The sequence below is a fragment of the Cyprinodon variegatus genome, unplaced genomic scaffold (genome assembly GCF_000732505.1).
Source record: "Cyprinodon variegatus isolate N-32 unplaced genomic scaffold, C_variegatus-1.0 Scaffold425, whole genome shotgun sequence".
Lineage (NCBI taxonomy): Eukaryota > Metazoa > Chordata > Actinopteri > Cyprinodontiformes > Cyprinodontidae > Cyprinodon > Cyprinodon variegatus.
In genome coordinates, this window is record NW_015150878.1 from 441,990 (window position 1) to 456,844 (window position 14,855).

General features: G+C 37.5%; 1 protein-coding gene across 1 annotated transcript; it reads right to left on the bottom strand.

Moving 5' to 3' along the window:
• Positions 1–7,044: 7,044 nt before the first annotated feature.
• On the bottom strand, positions 7,045–14,006 carry vma21 (VMA21 vacuolar H+-ATPase homolog (S. cerevisiae)). Its single transcript, XM_015388501.1, has 3 exons — positions 13,838–14,006; positions 13,524–13,633; positions 7,045–7,946 (listed from the first exon to the last, which is right to left on the bottom strand). The coding sequence occupies exons 1-3, from the start codon at positions 13,897–13,899 to the stop codon at positions 7,807–7,809; spliced, it is 312 nt and encodes a 103-aa protein (XP_015243987.1). The 5' UTR covers positions 13,900–14,006; the 3' UTR covers positions 7,045–7,806.
• Positions 14,007–14,855: the final 849 nt, after the last annotated feature.

A 14,855-nucleotide genomic window follows, 5' to 3' on the forward strand; every position in this document is an offset into this window, starting at 1 on the left:
CCTCAAACTCCCAGGCCTCTGGTAGAGGACCTGAGCTTGAGGATGACACATACCACCCCACGAGGGGTGACAAAATAGTTTAATATATAATCCTAACGATTGTGCAACGATTGTGAACCAATTGCAACAGCAATCAATGAGCAATAGAAATTGAAAACTTTCTTGCTACTGTTTTGCTCACATGTATTTTGTCAATGCTCTCGCTCCTACAGTTTGCATGAGGAGGTATCTACCACCTACATAGGCCGCTCAGGGAGTGCAGCTCATTCAAGATGGCCTCAGTACTACTGTAGCTGTGGGAAGAAGAGAGATACCGGGAGAAAGGTCATGAGATGTGGGCCAAAGGCAGTGGCGGTTCTAGGAAATTTTTACTGGAATGGCCAAGGGATGGCTAATGGATTTCCAGAGGGGGCCACATTACCATGATGCCTGACCAGTGGCAGATAGGGATCAATGTTCACTGAGGGGTCCTTATTGATAAAGCTATCCCCATATTACAAATTAGTGTCATTTAAATGAATTTTAGTTCCAATTAATAACCTGGTGGGGTTAATAACCTGATTGGCTAGAGGTGGCCCACCTGGCCACCCTTCTAGATCTGCCTTAGCCATATGATGGTGGAAATCCTGCAGCTCTACTAGTATGTCCTCTTTTTGCATGGAGGAACAGGAGATTTACAACCAGAGTCCTGCAAAATCACTTCCAGCATGCTTTTAAAAGGTCAGCATTAAAGGGTCAGCAGGCCACCAATGAGGAAACAAATCAGATAAATATCGAGGAAGTAGTTGAAGAATGCACTTAAGGTTATAAGTCGAGCATTAGACAGTGATGCTTAGAGTTATGACCTCTAGTTTATAGCAGAGAGATTCTCACCCTGAGCCTGGATCTATCTGAGGGTTCTTCCAATATAAAAGAGATTCTCTGTTCCAGTGTAATTAGATTAGAAACATGGTTTTTAACAAAGGTCAAACTAGACTGTATGTACAGTAGATATTTTTTTGATCCTGTCTGTTTATAACATGCATATAACTTTTAAGTGCCTTTTATTAGAGAAGATGCAATGATAATTCTTTCAGTAATTTTGTTGAAATATCTCTTCAGTAATTCTTTATCATTGTTATAACATTCTAAAAATAAAAATAAAACCCATCACGGCTTTCTCTTTGGATTAAAGACACAAAAACGAATAATTCTAAAGCACCAATAGGTAAAATAAAATAGGTTGTTTAATTTAGGTTGTGTCATGTGTTTTTTCACAACTATCAGGTAGATCAGGCAGACTTTCATTTTGGAAATGATCTTATGACACCCCAAACTAACAACTCCACTCCCTGGGGAGTTTGAATATGCTTTATTTTGGGTTGTTATCAAAGCAAATCGAAAAGCTGCATGTTGCATTTGTGTCCCTAGTGTAGTAACCAAAGTACGCTGAATGAGCAGTAGATTTTAGATATATGTAAATGAAAAAGAACGGCTGAAGATTGTGTGTTTTGATGTGTTTTTTGAAATAAATTTTGCTTTATAAATCCCTGACAGAATTACCCGTCCCACTCATTCCAGTTACTATGTACCCAACGTGTGAATGTGTGATAAATAAAAAAATAAAAATGCCCTTAAGAAAAGCCTGCCCTTGCACAAACTCAGTGGTGCTTCAGGACTAAACTCATGAAATATTATCCCTAAGGAAAAAAATGGATGATTTCTGATGTCTGATAGGCCAATCCATTAGGCTGCTCACAGGCCTGTCACCTCATCATCAGCACCACCTTGTTTGAAATCAATGCATCCAGCATAGCCCTGACCTCCGTATAACAGGAGCATAGAGCTGGAGTAAAGCAGAGGAAGGAGGAGAAGGAAGGGAGGGGCTGAACGACAGTCAGCTGCCGACATGGTTTCTGAGGCAGAAAATGTTATTACAGCATCAGATCGGTCAGCGCTCCTTTTTGTTAATCCTTATTGGGATATGGGAACAGGATGACCATTTTCTTCCACCATGTGACAACGCAAACCCCTACACAAGTCAAAACAGCATCTCATGGACTCCTGAAAGATTGTGTTGTTACTCCTGAATGGATTCATTTTACCCCAGTGTTTTTTTAGACCACAGGAAAAGTGTGTTAATTCTGTGCGGAAGTTTGATATATTTTTTAATTTGACATGATCGGAACTTTTTTCCCCCCTATTTTTCATTCGCCCTAGTACATTTTTGTGGCATGGGAAGAGTGATCAATCACAGTTGCTTTCATTGTACCACTAGATTACTGCCTGACGGGCTTGTTAATGTTGTGACAGTTAAATATGCTTGTGGGATAAACACTGTCTATGACAAAGCCAACCACAGAAGGGCAACTCTCACAAACACAGGACTGATATGTGTGCTCATGCTTTTTTTGGTGACGGACCGACTTACACAACAGAGGGTTGGGAGAAGTCACAGCCTCTTGGTGGTGATACAGCTTGATCATGCGCAGACCTAAAAAAAAAAAGTTCAACCAAGATTTCAATCAGCAGATCCTTTAAAAGATAAGAGGGTTTTTGTGAATACACAGAGATAGTTTATAAACCACAAGCTGCTTATTATTACAATGCTCTTATTCATAAAAAGTAAACTTGAACTTTGCACAAAAAAATCCTTTTTTCTGCAGGGATAGTTCTTAAACCACGTTACCGTTAAAAGCCTATAAGCACTTGATACCTTACTAAGAGTCTAAAGCTAACTGCTAGTTTCACAAAGATTTAGACCAAAGCAAACTTCTCACTTAAAACAAGTCCATGGTTGTTTAAGTAGACGCAATTTTACAAAGCATTAAATGATTTTTACATCTCCAGGCATTTTAACACAAGCAAACAATAATCCTCAGAGGAAGAGGAGGTGGAAGTAAGGTGACCAGATTTCTGAAATCTAATCTGGGAACATATTAAGATAAATAAAATAAATAAATCTATAGTTTTATTGATAGAAAAGTAGAGCCAAGGCTCTGGGTTCGAGGAAATGGGTGGGAGTGGGAGTGGGAGTGGAGGGGGGTCAAGGGGGCTTATTGGGATTTCCATATTCTGTGGGGTAAAAACCTCTATCATCCCCTAAAGCAGTGATTCCCAACTGGGGGTAGGCGTACCCCTAGTGGTGTGTGAGTGCATTGCAAGGGGTACATGAAAATATTTTATTTATTAGGTAGTAAAATAAAATAGGGCTGGGATCTGTTCTGCTTTCTGAGGAACAGATTGCAAAATGAAAAAAAATATGTTATCAACCAAAAGGCAAGTTTTTCTTATATGTTTGAGTTCATCTTCAGCTTTGACACACATCCAAAGGAAGCAGAAGAACAGACTGGATGTAAATAATAGCCTGAGATCAGCTGTTTTTCTCACTGGTCTATCTGAGCTCATTAAAGCAGCTCAGGTGTGAAAACAAAATAAAACCAATTAATTCAGTCTGATTTTAGTTTTGTTCTGTATTTTGCTCCCAATGCATCAAGTTTAAATCTGATTATAATGGAGTTACTCAGAGGAGCTCCAACTTTATAAATACAGGTTTATAATATCATTTTATGTTATATTTATGTCAATTCCTTACTAACTTCCAGGCAACATATTAATGCTTTTTTTTAATTTTTATTAGAGATGGAAGTATACAAATCCTAAGATTTAAATGATCAAATTAAAAGATTAAGTAAAAAAAAAATATATTTTTTTTTTTATAATGAGTTATTGTATATTCCACTTTTGGACAATCACCAATACTTTTGCCTGAGAGACAAAGTCAAAAAAGATTAGGAAACACTTCCCTTAAGGGAGAGTGACATGACGAAAAGAAAAACTAGAAAGGTAAATCCAAGCATTTATCCAACCTTAGCCTTTAAAGGCTACAGCTTTTAAAAATCATCAGATAAGAGCTGGCTTTTTGTTTTTATTTTTCTCTCTGCTTCGCAGAAATAATGTCAGGGCCACAGTTATACACATGAGCTATTTGACAATGGGTGTAGTCAGCAGTGCAGCACCTGAGAAAGGTTGCTGTTTCAGGTCAGACTTTTTTTTTCAACTATAAACAATTTTTAGGACTAAGGGGATTTTTAATGATGATGTTACAATTTAAGCAAAAGGGTTGTTGCCTTTCTTTTTTTTTTACCTTGTTGCATTTTTACAACTACTGGGCATACATTTACATCATTTAGGTTTCCAATAATAGCTGTTAGTGTAAATTAAACCTCAAACCTGTTCATACAGCAGATTAGTTGAGATTAGGTTTTACTAATACCTAATTAACCTTTGGTATAGGAAGTTAATCTGAATATAACCACTCACATTGATGGTTTTTCTTTTGAGAATAAAGTAAAAAAAAAAAAAAATTCTTGATTTAACAATAACCTCCTGCCTAAACAATGTAAAAACATACACTTACCAGCCAGTTCACAAAGTACGCTTGTTTCTCTGTTGGTTTAAAAACATGAGTATGCCAGCTAATCCCACAACAGCAACTTAATGTCTTTACTTTTAATTAAAATCAGAACCATGTGAGGTCTGACAGAGCTTAAGACAATCTAGGTTTTCTGACATATTGCTGAACTTTGTTTTAAGCATTACTTCAGGTCTATAATTATAAGGGACCTGAGCCTGGTAGCAATTTTACCTAACCATTAAAAAGGGGAATAATTGAGAAGGTTGCATTTAAAATCAGGGTTGTCATAAGGTTTAGGGGGCAGCAAATAACAACCTAGAAAAGCACAAAGTGCACCTGTAACTAAAAATAACCCTATAAATAATTATCCAATGCAGATGTGTGCAGCTTATAACTAGGGCTGCAGCTTTTATTTTTCTAAATAAATCATCAAAATATGTAGATACAGTATGTTGAATGAAATTAACATTGCTAAAAAACAAACATTTGGAATTTGGAAAACAAAAGTTCTAAGTATTTTAAATAAACTATAAATGGCAAAAAAACATGTAATGTGTGTGCATATACATAGATATGTTAATACACTGCTTTAAACTCTGGAATAACACATCCTAGATATGAATCGATGAAAGATTCTCATTGGATACTTTGTTCTGCAAAAGGTTGAATGTGCTGAAAACAAATCACAAAAATTATCACATTTTTTTAACCAATGGCAGCCTGGATTTGAAGTCACACGCCAAGTGGAAAAACAAACAACAGACTGATCCAATTTTGATAGAATGTCCTTAAAACGGATCAAGCTCAGTATTGTGTGTGGCCCTCATTTGTCTGTATTACCTCCCAACTTTTGGAAAATCTGTGGATCCATTGATGGATGGTTGAGACATGATGTCCCAGATGTGCTCAATCTGATTCAGGTCTAGTTAGCAGGTGGGCTAGTCCTTAGCTTTAATTCCTTCGCTTTGCAGGAACTGCTGACACACTCCAGTCATGAGGTCTAGCATCGCCCTGCTTTAGGAGGAACCCAGGGCCAACCGCACCAGCATATGGTCTCACAAGCGGTCTTAGGATCTCATCTCAGGACCTAATGGCAGTCATGCTTCCTCTGGCGAGCACATAGGGGGATGTGTGGCTCTCCAAAGAAATAACATCCCACATCATTACTGAGCCACTGCCAAAACCGGTCAGCCCGAAGGATGTTGCAAGCAGCACTGTGTATCCAGACTCTGTCATGTCTGTTACATGTGCTCAGTGTGAAACTGCTTTCATCTGTGAAGAGCACCAGCGGCGAATTTGTCAATCCTGCAGAGTATTGGGCTGTAGGCCCGGATCCATCTGTGGATTGGGCCCTTTTGTCATCCTCTTGGAGTCAGTTTCTAACCGTTTGTGCAGACACATGTACATTTGTGGACTTCTAGAGGTCGTTTTACAGGGCTCTAGCAGTACTCCTCCTGTTCCTCCTTAAACAAAGGCAGAGGTAGCTGTCCTTCTGACGGGTTGTTGCCCTCCTACTACCTCATCCACATATCCTAGTTTACTAGCTTGTTTCCTGGTAGCACTTCCAGCCTTTTCATGCTAACAGACATAGCAAACCTTATTATGACAGATCGCATCTATGAGAACTACCCGAGCCACTTTCCTGGGGTTGTAGAGTCTGTCTCATGCTACCGCGAGTGTGAAAACACCACCAACATTCAAAAGTGACCAAAAACTCAGCCAGAATGCATAGGTACCGAGTTGGGGTCTGTGGTCCCCACCTGCAGAACCACTCCTTTATTTAGTGTATCTTGCCAATTGTCATTAATTTCCACCTGTTGTCTATTCCAATTGCACATCATGGACAGTTTGATTTCACAGAAGGTTGATTTCATTGAAGTTTTGTTATGTTGTTTATGTGATCCATTTATTTTTGAGTAGTGTATATACATCTCTCTAGACATATATATTTTAATCTTAAATCAGGGTTCCTACAGCATAAGGCAAGTTAAATTCAAGACTTTTTAAGACTTTTTAATGCCACTTGAAATAAAAATTTAAGACCAAATTCACAAGAAACACAAGAAAAACCTGCTTGCGACAACTTAACCCAAAGGTTTATTTTAATGTTTCAAATTTTGAAAAACTAAAATTTGTTCAATTTTAATGTTTTATTTAGATTACAAAAATAAATCGTAATAAAAATAATCCTATTTATGATGTTTTAAAAAAAATAAGACCTATGAAAGAATAATTTAAGACATTTTAATACTAATTAAGGCCTTAGTTTTATTTTGAAGAATTCAATGCCTTTTAAGACTTTTTAAGGACCCGCGGGAACCCTGTAAATGAAAATCTTGTACATCTTTGTAGGGTACCTTTTTTTTTTTAGCAGTTGGCGTGTTATAGAGTGTGTGCACCAATTCCCAAATTAGTTCATGATTATTTGAATAACAAATTAATATCATTAACCGCTTCATCCCTACTTATAAGCTTTTAACCAAGCCTCACTTCAAAAGTCTGAACTCTCTTTAGCTGAACTTTGCAAATTATGCACATTCAGTTTAATATAAAAGTAAAAAAAACAGGATTAATAATTATTTAACTGCAAAATCTCAAACAATAGATGATAAACTCTAATGAAACAAAACATACAAAAAATAAAAGGCTTAAATTTTGAGTTTATTCAAGCAATTCATCAAACCTACTTGTATTACATCAATGTCAAGTAACATCTTCAGAACAAAGAAATAGTTTAAGCAAAAACAGTGATTTCTAATCTATGCTTTATAACATCACCTCCACTCCAGCGGACAAACACTTTCAAATCAGCAATGAAAAACATGTTATTGAGAATAACAGAGAACAATGAGGCCATATAAATAACATGCCTACGAGACTTTGTTCCAAAATACAGAAGTAAACCTTTAATTTATTTGGACAAGGACTTTAAAAGTAAGGACAGAGGAATCAGCTGTTTTCTCTATTCAAAATGATCAAACTCTATATAAAAAAAACAAAAAAAAAAACAAGTACAGGCGAATTCTGACATAAACTCTTAGTGTGAAGGGACTCAGAGCCCTGAGCCAATCAGTATCTGAGGACAAAGCATAAAAAAATAAAAAAAACTGTCCTCAGCCAAAAAAAAGAAAAGAAACCATTTTATGTGGGGGAACAAAATTATGCCTGCTGGGGCCTGGCAATAAAATTGCACCCTCTGGTCTTTGCACCCCCGCGTCAGAGAATATACACGACTTCCTACTCTAACCCTGGGGTTAAATCCGGAGCCAAGCCAGATCCCCTCCCTGCCAACGTGTCTGGTTCATAGATGGTGCAGCGTTGAGTGTTGTTGCCCACGGGAGACAGGACTGTGGATCCTCGCCCGCAGTCTGTCCATCTCCAGCAGCCTCAGAAGCTGATAAGTGCTTGCCTTAATCATGTTTGCCCTTGCTTTTAGGCGCGCCTTCGTTCCAGGCGACATAAACAAACAGAGCCAAGACCACGTGAACGGCGAGCACAGCTACGATGGCTGCGTAGAAGTAGCTGTCGGAGCTCGACATTTTCATGGAACCTGAGAGGAGGACAAATAACATTAGAGCTGAAAAAGTTTTCATTATCAAAGTTGATTACAAAGAGTGAAGAAGGATTGAATTGTTATAGTGAAAAGTTTAAAATGTCACAGATTCTATTCTTTAAAATTCCTAAAACTTTGACGTAAAAACACGTCAAAATGCACATTTTGGTTAACAGATAATGTGGACAAAATATTCTGACACGAAAGGTCACAATATAGAGGACAGCCTCTATTTACGTTCTTTTTTCCAGTAAAAAAATTTATTTTCTCGTAAACTCAGCATATACACACCCAAATACATACATAATTGTAAAGGGCAGTGAGATTACAGTTCATAGTTAAAAAGAATGAGCTCAAAGTTCAGTTCACACAGATGAAAATGTTCTATCTCACGTTCATAGTTCACAAACCTATAAACGAACTAGTTGAAGTTCATATAGTAAACAATAGAACCTCATATTTCACCCTTTAAATGTGTGATCATAATATATAGAATGAAATAGAAAATACTCGATGTAGTGAAGGTATACTTTATGTGCACTGAAGCCTTTATTTAGCCAAATTATACACAAGTTTAGAAACATACAGGAACACTCAGGTTCTGTTGAAACGATCTGTATCAAAAAAATGTCTTCTGTTCCTCATTCAGTAGCAGATATTTCCCAAGATAGCCTGGATGCTTTAACCCCGTAGCTGATGCACGGACTTGTTTGTTAAGTCCAAGTCGGCACAGTTTGCAGAAAAACTAGGGGTGTAAATAATAATCGTTTTGTATCGATGCATCGATACAAAATATTTCAGGACCTATTGATGCAGCCGACAATCCGATGCATCAATAGGTCCACAAGATAATCGATTAATGTTTTTTTTTCCTCCGGTCTATTTTTATCCATTTGCTCCTGGGCATAATTCTCCCTCCCGTGCTGCGGTGGCGCTAAACCTATTTTGCCCTCCTACCTAGCTTCCTGGTTATACTCTTACAGCAGTGTGTTGTAGCAAGCTTGATACAGACATTTTTAAATTATGCTCAATATTGAAGCGTGGTCTGTGCTACACACTGTGGGTCTAGATACGGCCGAGGCGGTGAGGAACTGGGGGCGAATTTTGTCTGACGACGGAGGGACATGAGGGCCAAAAAGAGCGGAGATCCAGGTGGAAAAAGGCTCCCAGCGTTCTCGCGCACCTCGCTTTTCTAGCGGGTCAAACTTCATGAGTTGTTTTCCGCAATTTCGGTCATAAAACAAAACAAGCTGGCCTCTTGTCTGCGGTACTGTTTGCGGTCAGCTACAATTTGGGAGAGGAGCAGCAGAGCGTCTGTGGAGAGGGTGGGGGTAGAGGGACGTCTGGAGCCGAGGTATTTGCATTGCACTCATTGCACTGATTATGTGCAGTATTTTTGCAGTATTTTTTGATGCAACTTTTCTACTTCTGTTATTTGCTGTTGTTTCTAAAAAAAAAAATGCATAACGATATTACAGCTTTCATTGATTTATTTCAAACTTGAAAATTTGTTTAGACTGCAAGGTCTTAAAAAAATAATAAAATAACTAAAAATTAATCGATTAATCGAACCGAATCGTGGTGTATTCTTGAGTATCGAAAATAATAGAATCGTTGGGTCAGGAAATCGACACTGAATCGAATCGCCCCTAAGAAAAACGTGTTTTTTCTGTCCGAGTTCTTTTGTTTTATCATAGAACTCTGCTAACCTGCCATCAGAAGTATCAGTAGATGAGTATGAATCGAGCCGACGGGAGGAGAAGAAATGGTAGTCTGTCATGCTTATTGCTGTATTAGGTGCTGTAGAACCTGACTTTATCCAATGAAAGGCGTCGTTATGAAATGAACCCAAACGCGAACTGTGTTTTGCTCATTATTCTCAGAGTGAACGTCGCTGTTGTTCACGTTCCCTACTTTAAACTGATCCGTTCAGTTCACCATAAACTAGAAATATGTTAGTGAACTCATTTCTTTCATTAACACTGTATGTATATATAAACACACATATATCGGCTGTTTATAATAATGTATGACTGAAAGGAGAAATAAAGTTTGAAGCAGCACATTCAGGCATCTAACAGAATTGTACCCTATGATGAATCAGACCTACGAGGTTCCAAATTTGTTGGCAATTTCCCACTAGGCGACATCTGGAGGAAGTGCGTTTGAGGTGTTGCTTTACATTTTAGAATAATCAGAAGCTAACTGGGTAATACCATCAGCCTTTAGGTTTCCCTGGCCCTTTTAAAGACCTTTTTAATCTTAGTGTGTTATATTCAATATACTTAGAGAGCAACAAAACCTCATGTGTGTCATTATTCTGGCATTCAGCAAATAAAAATAATTTTGTAATCGTCACTGAGCTAAAAGAGCCTCCTAGGACTTATTACAAGATATTAGATCTGAATGAATCTAACTAAAATAAAGAATTATCCATTATTCATGCATAATGTTTTAAACATAAATATGCCTACTTCTCTCTAGGCTTTAAATATCTTTTAACATTATTAGACTGGGTGACTCCAGGGGGCTCTTGCGGATTTCTTACAATGAATAAGCTAATTTTTGAGGCACAGCCTAAATCTATATTTTGCTTTTTAAACAGTTATTTGCCTCCATTAGCTTTGGAAGGCCCTGGTGATGTCACAATGGTACGGAGTGATACTCTGCATTTATACACTGCCTGGCCAAAGGGAAATGAAGTTGTTAGATTTAAGTGAACAGATTGGTACAAGCCTCCTATTGATTAATTACTTTATTGCAATTATGTTTCAGCTGAAAACAAAATATTTAACCCCAACTGGTTCAATAAATTGTTTCTCACACGGAAATTGTTTCAACCACAGAACACATCCTCTAGCCATGGAAAAGTAAGGTCAAAACATTGAGATGCATCAAGCAGAAACAAGCAAATTGTGTAAAGAACTGCCCAATGTAATATAAAGAACTGGAAGGATTGTCATTAGGGGAGAAATAAATCAAAATGATCATAATCAGTTATTAAATCCCTTAAATGGTTGAAATAAAATCAAAGTAAAACGACAGTAGAACGGGAGAGAACTTTGTAGCGTTAAGAAAACCACTAACAGGCTCAGTAAGAGTCTGAGCTCAAAGAATGAGGTCCGTCATTTTATTTTATTTTATTTTTTTGTTTTGTTTTGTCCCCGATTGCAAGGGAATACTTCAAGATGGCAATACCAGGATTTATCAGGGCTCAAATGGTGAAAGAGTTGTTCAGGGAGCATCAGACAGGATTTTCACACATGGATTGTCCACCACAGACTTGAGATCTTGAAGAGGAACAGCGTTTTTTTTTTTTTTTTTTTTTTTACATTGAACCCTTGACTTTAAATTATTACATCATATTCTACTCACCCATATTAGTTTTGTGTCATTTGGAGCTGTTCTGAAGAAATTCCGTTAGGTTATATCCAAGTAACGTCTTCCTTTGGGCAACAACTTGAAGGCACAAACTAAACTGTTCATAATGTATTCTTTATGGTACCCCAGCATTCATAACATGTAGCCGAATAACTGACCCCAGACATCCGTGGTTATATTTTTTATATTTATATTTTTTAAAAACAAAGCGGAGTGTGTATGATGTCATCCGCGCGCCGGCTACCGTTCAATTATCCTGTCTGCTGAACTGCTGCTAGTTTTCCTCACATGCCTGGAAGATTTCTAGTGCTCCTACCACAGATGATCTCGCTCTTCAAATGGAATTGAACGATTCAGATTAGCTAGCCGAATTAATATAAGGGGTAGAGCGTAGCCGCCTGTGGCCTGGCTGTCTGTCACAACTCCAGTCCGACGCGTGGATGACATCATACAGGCGCTGCTTTGTTTTTAAAAAATATAAATACAAAAAATATAACCGCAGATGTCTGGGGGAGTGATTCACCTACATGTTATCAATGCTGGCATACCAAACGAATAAATTATGAACAGTTTAGTTTGTGCCTTCAAGTCGTTTGCCCATAGGAAGACGTTGCTTGGACAAAACGGAATATCTTCAGAACATTCCAAATGACACAAAACTCATATGGGTGAGTACAACATGATGTAATAACATAAATTCAAGGGCCCAATGAAAAAAAAAAAAAAAAAAGGCATTTCCCTTTAACCCCAAGGAGAATCCCTGATTATGTGCTGGAGACGGCTTTGCAGAATGATCAGTCTACCATCTTCAATGCAAGATCTTGGTGCAAAATGAATGCAACACAGGTTGGAAATAAATCTAGTGACATTTCATAACCTTAATGAAACAATACTACAGCAAACAAGTGCTGCATTCAAAGATAAAGGTGGTGCAACGAAATACATTTTTGGCCAGGCAGTGTATTCTGTTGCTATTATGCAGTAAAGCAGTATGCATTTATAGAATAAATAAAAACTTTAAAAAAAAAATCATATTCATGTAACCAAATTGCCCTTTTTAGGCATCAAACGACGTGGAAAGAGCAGTTTGTGGATGTCTGATCATTGTTTAACCCTTTAAAGCCTGATCCAAGAATAAAACAAAACAGAAAATTACTTTTTTTGGTTTGAATTCCTTATTAGCCCTTTAAACAAAATATGTAAAAAGAAAAAACAGAAATACATTTTTGATATTAATAATTTATTACTATGCGATAAGTCAAGATTGTTTTTTATGTAGTCTTCTGCCCTCTGTTATCAGGTATATCTGATTGTGTACAATTGGATTTTGAGCAAAGTTTTTACCATTAAATTATGCAAAAGGTGTCAGATGCAAAACATTTCAGAAACCGTTTGTATCAAATACGATACATTTGGCATTACAGGGTTAAAAAGACCATGGTCAGACTACAAAATATTTCAGGACTATTGTTAAAGAAAAACAGATTATCACAATAGCCCAGTTGAGATTAAATAATTTACTTGACATTAAACAAGCCACACTTTGCAGATTATGTTATATTTGTACATACGTTTCAAATATTATTGACAGTTAAAGAAACAATAATTATAATAATAGAATACTGATTATAGAAGCCAGGGAATTTAAAATCAGAAAAAGATGTGCGGTTTAGGAGTTCAAAAAACTAAATGGCTTCTGCCTGGTTACAATCCGTTTGGCTTTCAAACTGTTACTCTAATTAGAACATTACTAGCAATACTACTGGTACTTTAACAAATAAAGTGGGAGAAGCAATATTTGCAGCAAAACAGAAGATAGGAGAAGCTTTTGGGTAAGGAAACAAGCTCAGTTAAAGTTTTATAGTTATAGTTATGTAACAAATGTAAAAAGACCACGTGCCTAATCTACTATGGGTTATGTACTCAGGGTTACAAATTCCACTTTTTTCCCCTATTGTCCCCTTGCAGAACATACACTATCCCATAGATGGTCATAAGACGTGCTGATGCTCAATACATCAGTGCAAATCATGAAACTTTACTTACCCTGTAATGTAACTTTTCTAGTTTTAGTTAATTATGTGGTTATTCATCAAATTTGCAGTGCAATTTGGCTTTGCAGCATACCTTTTTAATGAATGGACGACATAGACTGTGAAACAAACAATTAGATTACAGAACAGAATATTTTACCCTCAAAGATGTAAGCCTTGGATGCGAAGTATAAGCCAATAGGCAGCGTCACCATGAGGATGGTGAAGAACAGCAGCGTCTTCAGGGCAGAGACCAGGGAGCCTTCATTTCTGCAGGGGCAAGAGCTCACGTTACAGAACCAAAACAGACACAACAAAGCTATTGTTAGGTTTCCCCATAAGGGATAACATGGCTGCTATTGATGCGACATCAGCCCTCAACCGGGGATAAAGCTAAGGTGAAGGATTTATTCTACGCACATCCCCGAGCTGTTTGTTTACTAACGGTTTCCTGATCAAAGTCTGTTTGCTCACCCTCTAAAATACGGAGGAGGTCCAGCAGACGAGTCTAACGATGCTCGGGTGGAAGTGTCCATATCTGAGTGGATAAGAGGCTAAAAAAGGAAATATGGGGGATATTTAAAGCCGTTTCTTTCTGTACTGCTGTTCCTCTTAACATGAATCCCCTTCTTCCGGGATTAGTCACGAGATCGTGACGTTGAGAGACGTTCTCGCAGCCAAGTCTCGCGAGGTCAGACTCCCTTGGTTTTTCCCCCCCGAAACATCTATTCTGTGCTCTGAGAGCTCAACTTTTTAAACTTTCCCAGAGAAACTTTATAAACATTTTATTGGAAGAGCTAGGATAAGCTGACTAAATATAAACAACTTGAAATAAAAAGCAAAATGCATAACAAACTCATTTTTCAAGAAAAACAAATACATTACTTATTTCTAATGCATATTTTCTTTTCCCAAATTTTAAGGGATAATCTTGCAAGACAGCATTATCATTTTCAAAATGTACATATACATTATTTATTTCTGAGCACATGGTGCTGTAAATTGTACCATATTAAAAATAAATAAATAAAAAATACTCCCTGTCTATAATAGAAAGAGAGTATTTTTTAGTAGCCATTCAAAAAGTTTCTACTTTCATTGTTGGGCCCTTGGCTAGTCCACTAAGATTCTTTACTTAAACATCAATCTTTTGTACTAAAATATTCTTTCTGTCATGATCTGTGCACATTAAGCTCTAAAGAGAAGCACCTTCTCCTGGTCAGAGCCTGTAAGTAAGTGAAAGTAAAAAAAAAATATGCACGCCCAGGAGAAGGAGTGGGTCACTCCAATGACTGCCATTCGGCTGGGGGTTGACTGGGAAGGGCCATTTTGAATGGTTGCTACTGTATGTTTTTTTTCTTCTTTTTTTTTTCTGTTTTTAGAAATGTAACATTTCCATCCATCCATCTTCTCCCACTTATTCTGTCAGAGTCTCCATGGGGCCGGTGCCCTTCTCCAGCAGTCTACGGGCGAGAGGCAGGGTACACCCTGG

Excerpts from the sequence above, each read along its gene's own strand:
- vma21 (XM_015388501.1), bottom strand. The coding sequence starts at position 13,899 with ATGGACACTTCCACCCGAGCATCGTTAGACTCGTCTGCTGGACCTCCT. Across the intron at positions 13,634-13,837 it reads CCTCCTCCGTATTTTAGAGG|AAATGAAGGCTCCCTGGTCT; the intron begins GTGAGCAAACAG and ends TTGCCCCTGCAG. Across the intron at positions 7,947-13,523 it reads CAAGGCTTACATCTTTGAGG|GTTCCATGAAAATGTCGAGC; the intron begins GTAAAATATTCT and ends TCCTCCTCTCAG.